This window comes from Mangifera indica, chromosome 4, assembly GCF_011075055.1.
Source record: "Mangifera indica cultivar Alphonso chromosome 4, CATAS_Mindica_2.1, whole genome shotgun sequence".
In the NCBI taxonomy this organism is placed as follows: Eukaryota; Viridiplantae; Streptophyta; class Magnoliopsida; order Sapindales; family Anacardiaceae; genus Mangifera; species Mangifera indica.
In genome coordinates this window covers 5,188,337-5,198,310 of record NC_058140.1, presented here as the reverse complement: position 1 = coordinate 5,198,310, position 9,974 = coordinate 5,188,337, and the positions used below count along the sequence as shown (strand labels likewise).

Below are 9,974 nucleotides of genomic sequence, written 5' to 3'. Positions count from 1 at the left end.
GGAACCTCACGTGCTCAAGGCGCGTGACTTGGAGATTTTCATGGGTATACCATTGTGAGCGTCGTCAACACCGAGGTTCTCACGAATTCCCAACTCAGTTGACTTTCTCCTTCTAAGTTTGGTTCCGGAGAATCACCGTTCAAATTACTCGCATGCAGTTTAATATAATGGTTTTGCCAACATTTACTCAGGATATCCGCAACGGGACCCAACTGTCCATAATATATTAATTACACGTTTTAATGTTTCATTGCAGAACTGAGATCCCTTCTTTACTATCAGTGATACACTTCTGATAAAACTTCCCACTTTCTCAAATTCTTCAGGTTTCTTTAATTTTCCCAAGAAAATCATTTAAGTTATACACGTATTGATATCAACGTGAGAAAATTCTGTGGTTTTAATTATTTCTTGAGAGTTTTTCTATTGAAATTAATGGAAAAATTGAAGGTTGTTGCATTGTGTATGAAGATTTTTACAGTCATTTTGGTTCTGATGGTTCCAGTGTCAATAGGACAAACATTGAGTTCAAGTGAAATCAGAATTCTCTTCCAAGTTCAGAAGCTTCTTGAGTATCCTCAGGTTCTTCAGGGATGGACGAATTGGACCAACTTCTGTTATCTTCCTTATTCTCCTTCTCTCAACATTGTCTGCTTAAATAATCGAGTAACAGAATTAACCATTGTTGGAAACAAAAGCTCTCCCGCTCATTTCTCAAAACTAATTTCACAGAAATTTTCACCATCTCAACAAACCCTCTCTGCTAATTTTGACATTGATGCCTTCTTCACTACTGTAACAAAGCTTTCTAATTTGAAAGTGCTCTCACTCGTTTCCTTAGGGTTATGGGGTTCGTTACCTTCCAAGATCAGTAGATTTTGGTCGCTTCAATTGTTAAACATCAGCTCAAATTTTATTTATGGAGAGATTCCTCAGGAGATTACATCATTGAAAAATCTTACAAGTCTTGTTTTGGCTGATAATTTGTTGAATGGGAGTGTTCCAGATCTCAAGAGATTACAACTTCTCCAAGAACTGAATCTGGGTGGCAACCACATTGGTCCTAAATTTCCTTCACTCGCCAACAATGTCCAAAGAATTATACTGGGAAATAATTCTTTGAGATCTAACATTCCATTAGGACTCAACAAGTTTGATCAGCTGAAACACTTGGACATTTCTTCCAATATGTTTTTTGGAGCAGCCCCATCTTTCCTTTTCTCTCTTTCTTCAATTGAATATCTCAGTTTGGCTAGAAACCAATTGAGCGGAGTTCTTCCGCTGAACATATCGTGTAGTGCTAAGCTTAGCTTTCTAGATATTTCTCGCAACCTTTTCATTGGAAAACTGCCTTCATGTATTGCATCAAATTCTTCTAACAGAAATTTAACAGTTATAAGTTCATGGAATTGTTTGTCTGATGCGAACGCAAAACTTCAGCATCCATTTTCATTTTGCCATAAAGAAGCAGTGGCAGTGAAGCCTCCAGATAAGAGTGAGAAGCAGGAATCCAACACCAAACTAAGAGTAATTCTGGGTATCATTGGAGGCATAATGGGAATAGCAGCGGTTTTGGGCTTGCTGATTTTGGTTATCAGAAGAAGGTCAACAGAAAAAACTGGAGCTCAAGATAGCAAATATGAGAGATCTATTGCTGATAAAATGTCTGTTCGTAGCTCATCAAAACGAGCTAATGATTCAAGTAAGGCTGTGTTTCTGAATTTTCGCGCTGTTGTTGCTTGAATTTTTTTTCTTTCTAGTTCAATGAAGTAATCAATCAATTTCTGCAGGAAGAGTCCCTCAGACAATGAGGTCAGCAGCAATAGGGCTTCCCCCATATCGAGTTTTCAGTTTGGAGGAAATAGAAGATGCAACAAACAACTTTGACCCAAAAAATTTAATGGGTGAAGGATCCCAGGGACAAGGATCCCAGGGACAGGTAAATTGAATCATGTCCTTTCAAGTGTTTGATAAAATAAACAAGATTGATTTCCAGGCATGACAAATAAACAAGAATTCACATTTGCAGCTGTACAAAGGTTGCCTTACAGATGGTTCAATAGTTTTGGTGAAATGCATAAAACTGAAGCAGAGGCATCTACCGCAGAGCCTGGTGCAACATATGGAAGTACTGTCAAAGCTGAGGCATCTTCATTTAGTGAGTGTTCTAGGACATTGCATTGTTACTTACCAAGATCATCCCAACACAGCAAGCACTGTGTTTATTGTCTTCGAGCACATATCAAATGGATCATTACATGAGTACCTAACAGGTAAGCAAGTGGCAAAGATCATATTGTAGAGACAAAGTAGCTCTAAATCTTTTTGGGAAAAAAAGTACTTTATTTTAATTTTTCAGACTCGAGGAAGAAGGAGCTGCTAAAATGGCCACAAAGAATGGCAATTGTTATTGGTGCTGCAAGAGGAATTCAGTTCCTGCACACAGGAATTGCACCTGGCATTTTTGGGAACAATTTGAAGATTGACAACATCTTGTTGGATGAGGTTCTTACTGCAAAACTAAGTGGCTATAACATTCCAATGCCATCAAATAAGGTGAGAAACTAATTCAAATTCAATGAAGCTTGATTGTCACTTTCTGTTCTAATTGTTAAATGTTAATGGTTGCTCTTCGAATTTTTCAGAGAGGTTCAGAGAGCCCTCTGAATGGACAAGATGTCTCCAATCACCTTGGAAGGTATCAATAAATTCTTTCAAAACTCACTCTCTCTTACATCCATATCACATCTACTTATTTAATCATCTCTTTATGCAGCATGGAAGATGCTGAAAAGGAAGATGTTTATCAGCTAGGTGTTATCCTTATCCAAGTTATTACAGGAAAGCCGATCAAATCCACCCGTGAATTGGATGAGTTGAAGCTAGAGGTAGTTCTTATACATTATATTGGTTGGTATTCATCTGGTTTAATAACGCTAGCTCCAATTCAGTTGACTATTTTTGTTTCGTTACTCCTTCCACAGCTAGAGAAATGCTTAGCAGAATCTCCATCAAAGTTACGGGGAGCAGCTGACCCCTCAGTCCGGGGCACTTATGCATATGACTCATTAAGAACGACAGTTGAAATAACCATGAACTGCCTTTGCAAGGATTCCGCCAGGCGTCCATCAATAGAAGATGCTTTATGGAATTTGCAGTATTCAATTCAAGTACAGGAAGGATGGACCAGCAGCGGAAATCTTAATACCCATATCTAGTTCCTTCATCACTTATGCCATTGTAACATATATATATATTTCATGAATTTGTACTACTATGTCCTACAGTAATCGTCAGTTTGACCCTTTTTTATATTATTAATTTTGGTTTTCCTTTTTTAATCCAGTCGGCTTCAACACACAGCAAGCAAACTTTCGATATCACAATGGATAGTCGTTAGTCTTGGCCACGGTTCAAAAAAATAAGAACCCTGAACCGAAACCGTAATAGGACTGTTTGTAACCGGTTCAGAACTGACGGTTCTGGTTCATGACCACGGTTCGAAACCGATGATTTCGGTTCATGACCCTGGCTTGAAATTGACATTGAACTGTTAATTCTAATATACGATATTGATTTAATTTTTAAATTGTTAATTACAATAATTGAAAATTAAAAGAAAGACTTGAACTTTATTTTTCAATTAAACTTCTTATGTATCTTCTTGGGGTTTAGAAGAATCAAAGTCTACATAGTTCTCTTACCTTTGCATATCCGATAGTCGGCAGTACCCTCTTACCTTATCTTTCACCCCGCTATCTCGACTATTATTTCTCATCATCGAACTATCCATAGTTAAATCAAACGATTCTTCATTGAAATCCACTTTTATATCTTGTTGGCGTAATTTGGCTTTTGTCTAATCTTCCATGCATACTTGGGCTTCAATAGATTCGAGAGCTAAACTTGATCGTCTTTCATCCAATATATTGCTCTCTTGACTAAAAGTTTGTTCTACTACAACAATTGATACTAGTGTTGCTAGGACTTGTTTAGCAATAGTTGCTAATGTTGGAAAGGTTTATGCATGTCGACTCCACCATTCCAGAACTGGAAAGTCTTTACCTATATTGTTGTCACCAAACTTAAAATAGTAGTTAAATAAATATCAAGCTCCGAGGTGGAGCCAAATATTCCTCTTGGTCTTTTGCCCCTTTGCATCATAATACGATCACCATAACTCATATTTTAGATTGATGATAGGGCAATAGGTGGTAGAAAAGAAGAATAACCACCTTGGTTACAATAAATTAATGAATATTCAACATAAATTTCTTTAATTAAATTCATAATGTTAGTTATAGTTAATGGAATATTAACTTCATCCTCACAATCTAATTGCAAACATTGATAATATAATGTGAAATAATCCGTAACACCATCTAATTTAAACCTATGATAAAAAAAACAAGCAATAAGAAAAATTCTAGAATTGTTTTATAGTAAGTTAACCATTTTTTTTCATTAAAACAATAGCTTCTTCAAGAATAACATCTTGTTCGGCTTCTTGTAAAGCCCCAATAATATTAGCGGCTTCATTTAAAAACAAATGAGAAGTGGGATAATAAACCTCACTTAAAGTATAAGTTGCATCATTAAAATTTCTTAATACATTTAAAATTATTTTACAAATATCTCAATGTTGAGGATATAATGTAACCTGTGGCACATATTGTGAAATAAATTAGCACAATAAATCTCTATAATCAAAAGACTTGTTGAGTAATTCATAAGTTGAATTGCAATGAGTCGGCACATCTTTATGAAATCTTTTTGGTTTTCTATTATATTGTTTACAAAATTTATCCCATTCTTTCATAGTTTTGGGATGTGTCCATAAAAATGAAATTGTTATTTTTATCAGACTAATATAATTATTAAAACAATTTAAACCATATTGTACACATAAATTTAATACATGACATGCGCATCTAATATGAAAAAATTTACCACCTAAATTGGGTTTACAAATTTTAATTAAATTAGTTATTGAAGTTGTATTTGAATGTGCATTATCAAATGAGATTGAAAAAATTTTATAAACTAATTTATATTCTTCTAATATTCCTTTAATTATTCTATAAATATTATTGGTCATATGTCAGTCATCAAACACCCTAAATGCTAAAATTCTTTTTTGTAATTGAAAATTGTCATCTATCTAATGACAAGTTATACCTATATAAGAGTGAACTTGTCAATGGTCACTCCAAATATTACTATATATAGATACACGTCCATCAAAATTTGTAAAACATTGAATTAATTCTTTTTTTTATATACACTAAATAATATTTTTTTTAATGTGTTTCTTGAAATAGTTTTATGTGCATTATTTAATGCAGTTTTACAATAATTATTAAAATCTAAATTTTCACTAAAACTAAATGCTAAATGATCTATTGCTATCATTTTTGTAAATTTTTCCTTTTATTATCACTATAAATAAATAAAGATTTATGTGTAGAATCATACCCGATTATTTGTGTTTGACCTCGACTTTGCCCCATTTTTTCTGGATGTTTCGACTCCAAGTGCCTTTTAAACATCCCGTATCCACCTCCCTATTTAAATTTATAAATTTGCTTACAATAATTGCAAGCAACTTCAAAATTATCATCTTCTTTTTGTATTTTTTTGAAATGAATCTTGAAAATATCAGAGGTAGAAATTTTTTGGGAGTGTTGTTCCATCTCCACCTATTGTTGATATTGTTGTTGCTGCTCCACCTCTACATAGTGGCTTTCACTTTCTTGTATTGAAAAATCATCTATTAATTGATTTTCATTCACATTTGATATATGTGAATATTGACCAAATCTCCTATTATCAGAAAAATTTTCACTACTTGCTATTTTTTGATAATAAATAAATTTAATTATATAAATAAATTATATGATTAATTATGAAAGATAATAAATAAATAATAAATGAAATTAATTATAAGAATAAATTCTATAATTAATTATGAATTGTATAATAAAAATAGAAATTGGAATTAATAAAAAATAAAGAAAGAATTTAATTAAATTTGAGAGAATTTAATTGAAAGATTGAGAGAGTATTAAGAATTGAAAGAATGAGAATGAGAGAGTTTGAAAGATTTAGTGGGAGAGTTGAGAGATTGAATGGATATATAGGAAAAATTTAAAAGAAAATTTTTTTAAAAATGGGGGGTCAAAACGAAATTTAGAATTTTTGCAACGATCCCCTGCAAAAATTCTGGAAAATGTAGGGGACCAATGGTCCCCTACAAAAATTTTTTGAAATATATAGGGGACTAACGGTCCCCTGCAAAAGATTTTGAAATAGGGAACCATTGGTTCCTTTTTTTCAAATTTAAAAAAATAAAAAAATTCGAAAAAATAAAATTACCAGTTCAAAAGATGTAAATTGTCGGTTCATAAACCGGATGTGAACTGACAGCTTTACGGTTTAAAATTAGATAAACTGGAACCGAATCATCAAAATCTGGTTTTGGTTCCGGTTCAATCTGGTTCCGATTCTTTCAGTTTTATCTGGGTCAATTTCGATCCGGTTCACGGACCAAACCAGTGACTGGCCAGGTCTAACAGTCATTATTGCCCATTTAAAAATCAAACCAGGTCTACACCCGAGCCAAATTGGTGAAGTATTTGAATAAATTTTAAAATAACATCTGAACCGGTTTTATATACTTAACTCATTACATATAAAATATATAATTAATGAAAATTGAATTTGGCCTGATAATCACTTTTGTCAACCTTCCTTTGCAAGGTGTTGAGTGTAAGTTCAATTCAATAAAACTATATACATTCACTTTTAAGTATTTAATTGAATATTTTGATAATGTGTTATCATACATGTAATTAGATGATTTTGAATTAAAGATAAAATAACATCAAATCACATAACGATACATCATTTGAATTTCCAATTGAGTATTGCTCGAGTCTAATTATAATTTTTTATTATAAAACTTTAGGTTCAAGTCTTATGAAATTTTCTTATAAAAAGTCCTTTGGGTTGAGTCCCACTTCCAATAATTTTCCTAATTTTTAAATTGGTGTAAGTACAATGATTTAATTGAAGGTAACTTAACAATTGAACCAGGAATTGGAAAGATTTGGTCAATTTAATGTTCACCTAGGCTTTCAACTGCCCAATGGTAAATTCTCATTACTCAAATTGGTTGAACCGACCTATACGATTTGAGTTTCAAATTATTGTCATTATACCATGGAATTTTGTGTTTTGTTCCTTATTGGATGGACTCTACCCTAATTAACTAGGTCCTTCTCATATAAAGTTTAGTTTTCCTTTTTTTCAAAATTAAGCTTTTCATATCTATAAATAGGTGTGTAAAGTTTATGGTGAAAAGTACTCAAAATAATCGCAAAAATGACATAATAATCTAGAGAGCGAAAGCTAGTACTATCGACAACATACCATCCTTACATGGATGGACAAACAGAGATTGTGAATTGATGTCATGTATGACAAGAGATATGCCATGTATGTGGGTTCAATGGTTGTTTTGGTAGAGTTTTGGTGCAATACATCATGTCATTCTAGCATTCAAATGCCTCATTTTGAAACTTTATACGACTATCCACATCATATCAATATTTCTTATTTTCTAAACAATTCAAAAAAAACAAAAAAGGAATTTGATCCTGGCTTTTGAACCAAGGAAGCTATCTTAATGATATTAAGAGAAAGAAGAATTATTACATATCTTTTACATTAGGTATAACAAAATATATATAATGTACAACTGTAATCGTATTCTAGGAAAATCAAATTTTAATAATAGAAAACTGAAAATTATGAGCATAATTAATTATACAAAAAGACAAGGCAAAAATAAAAGAAAATATGAATTCTTAATTTAGGAATTTCCTTTTTTATGCCCTTTAAGATAAAGCTTTTAAAGGAGAGTTAATCTTGTCTATAATAAACTAGAATTGAGCACACAAAAGCAGTTTTATGAGAACATTTGCTAATTGATTAACTAAAGAGAAGTCACTCGAAGAGCACCATTTTGAACTTGTTTACAAATTAAGTGATAATCTATAGCCACATGTTTCATATGAGAGTGAAAGACTGGATTAGCACATAGATTCATAGAACCAATATTGTCACAATAGATCACTGAATTCTATGGAAGAGAAACACCAAATTCAGTAAAAAGAGAACAAATCCAATTAAGCTTAATTGCAATGGGTGCAATAGATTGATATTCAACCTTGTTAGAGGAGTGAGCCATAATTTGTTGCTTCTTAGAATTCTAAGAAATAGGATTGTGATTGAGGTAGACAAGATAGACATTAGCAAAGGTGAAATCATCTTTGTTGCCTTCTCAATTTGCATATGAGAACGCATGGAAAGAAAAGGATCAATAGCGATAGAGAACAACTTTTTGATCTAGGGTCCTATAGAGATAGTGCAATAGTTACTTAACAACTATCTAGTATTCAGTAGTGGGTTGATGCATAACTGAGAAAGCTTATTTATCATATAAGCAATATCTGGGCATGTAAGGGATAGTATTAGAGGCTACTAACAATGGTACAACACTTAGAGTGATCAGATAGTACTATACTAAAGTGAAGTGTTTGTTTATGAGTAGTGGCAATAGGTGTAGCAATAGGTTCAACATTGTTCATGCATTTTCAAGCAAGAAGATTCTTTTTGTATTGGTGTTGAGACAAAAATAAGCATGAAATAGGGAACCAATTTAACTACTAGAAAGTAAGTAAACGTTCCAAGTTCCTTGAGGGAGAATTAGTCAGCAAATAGTTGGATATAATTTTACACAAGCCCATCATTGTCACCTGTAACAATAATGTCATTAATATAAACCAAAAGATAAATCATATTCTCACTGTTGTTGAAAACGAATAGAAAGGTATCTACATGAGAGTAGGTAAATTCAAAAGTGATAAAAAATTGTTGTAACTTATGATACTAGGCTTAAGGAGTCTCTTTAAGACCATAAGGCTTTGATGAAACCATTTTGTAACTAGATGAGCCTTGTACCTTTTAACGGAGCCATAAGATAAATACTTAGTATGATAAATCTACTTGTAACCAACTAGATTCTACGTTGGATTTGGCAAAACAAATGCCTATGTCTTATTCCAAACAAGAGCGTCATACTGATTAGACATGACATGACACCACTTAGAAACCTTGATGGCCTGAGTGACAGAGGCGGGGTCAAGATAATCAGAGGTAGCAAGTTAAGCAGTGAGCTTTAATTTAGTGATTGGCTCGTGAATATTACTTTTAGATTTAGTGATAATAACTCAAAGAGGAATGATGACGAATATGGAAGAGGAAAAGAATGGTTTGATGGCAGAGGTATTTGATGATAGGATAGGGGAATAAGGACATGTGATAGAGATGAAAGTAAGTGAAGATATGGAAAAAATTAAATTCATAAAGGAATGAAGGTCAATGCCACAAATGGCATATTAGTATTAGAAGGAAAAACACAAAGAGACACCAGTGAAAGTGTGTTTCAAAGGAAGGACGTTATGGGTGAGATTGAAGTGAAGTACATCGGAAAACAAACTTGACAAATTAGACATGACATGACTATAAGGTTTTTCGAGGTTGTCAAATACCAACAAGGTAAAATAATATCTATTAAAATTTTAAAACCTCAAACAACATACCTCAAAAGACCTAACCAAGATCTCATTTTGAAGATATGATTCATGAACATGTTTCAAGAACCATAAGGTGTTAGAAACCATAAACCTGTGTTGGGTGGCTCTTTCATTCTTTACATGGCTTGGAGAAAACATTTTCCAACCTTTTGAAGGTAGTGTCCTAGTATCTACATGAAACATGAACTCGGAAGAAGGCTTATTCAATCACTAAAGGCTGTTAAGGCTTTATGAATGAATGTATATTTGCATGTTGTATCAGAAACTTAATTCACTTAGTGATGTTGTTAAGGTGTTAATACAATTGTATAAATT

The 9,974-nt window shown here is 32.7% G+C and overlaps 1 protein-coding gene across 2 annotated transcripts; it reads left to right on the top strand.

Moving 5' to 3' along the window:
- The first annotated feature begins 253 nt into the window (after positions 1-253).
- On the top strand, positions 254-3,341 carry LOC123213400 (probable LRR receptor-like serine/threonine-protein kinase At1g14390). Of its 2 annotated transcripts, none has more exons than XM_044632834.1 (7): positions 254-1,702; positions 1,791-1,921; positions 2,027-2,273; positions 2,360-2,556; positions 2,646-2,698; positions 2,777-2,888; positions 2,985-3,341. In XM_044632834.1, the coding sequence occupies exons 1-7, from the start codon at positions 436-438 to the stop codon at positions 3,216-3,218; spliced, it is 2,241 nt and encodes a 746-aa protein (XP_044488769.1). In that variant the 5' UTR covers positions 254-435; the 3' UTR covers positions 3,219-3,341. The 2 variants fall into 2 exon arrangements, with proteins under 2 accessions (XP_044488769.1, XP_044488768.1); XM_044632833.1 differs by having other exon boundaries at positions 1,791-1,939; positions 2,030-2,273.
- Positions 3,342-9,974: the final 6,633 nt, after the last annotated feature.

Excerpts from the sequence above, each read along its gene's own strand:
- LOC123213400 (XM_044632833.1), top strand. The coding sequence starts at position 436 with ATGGAAAAATTGAAGGTTGTTGCATTGTGTATGAAGATTTTTACAGTC. Across the intron at positions 2,274-2,359 it reads ATTACATGAGTACCTAACAG|ACTCGAGGAAGAAGGAGCTG; the intron begins GTAAGCAAGTGG and ends TTAATTTTTCAG. Across the intron at positions 2,557-2,645 it reads TTCCAATGCCATCAAATAAG|AGAGGTTCAGAGAGCCCTCT; the intron begins GTGAGAAACTAA and ends CGAATTTTTCAG.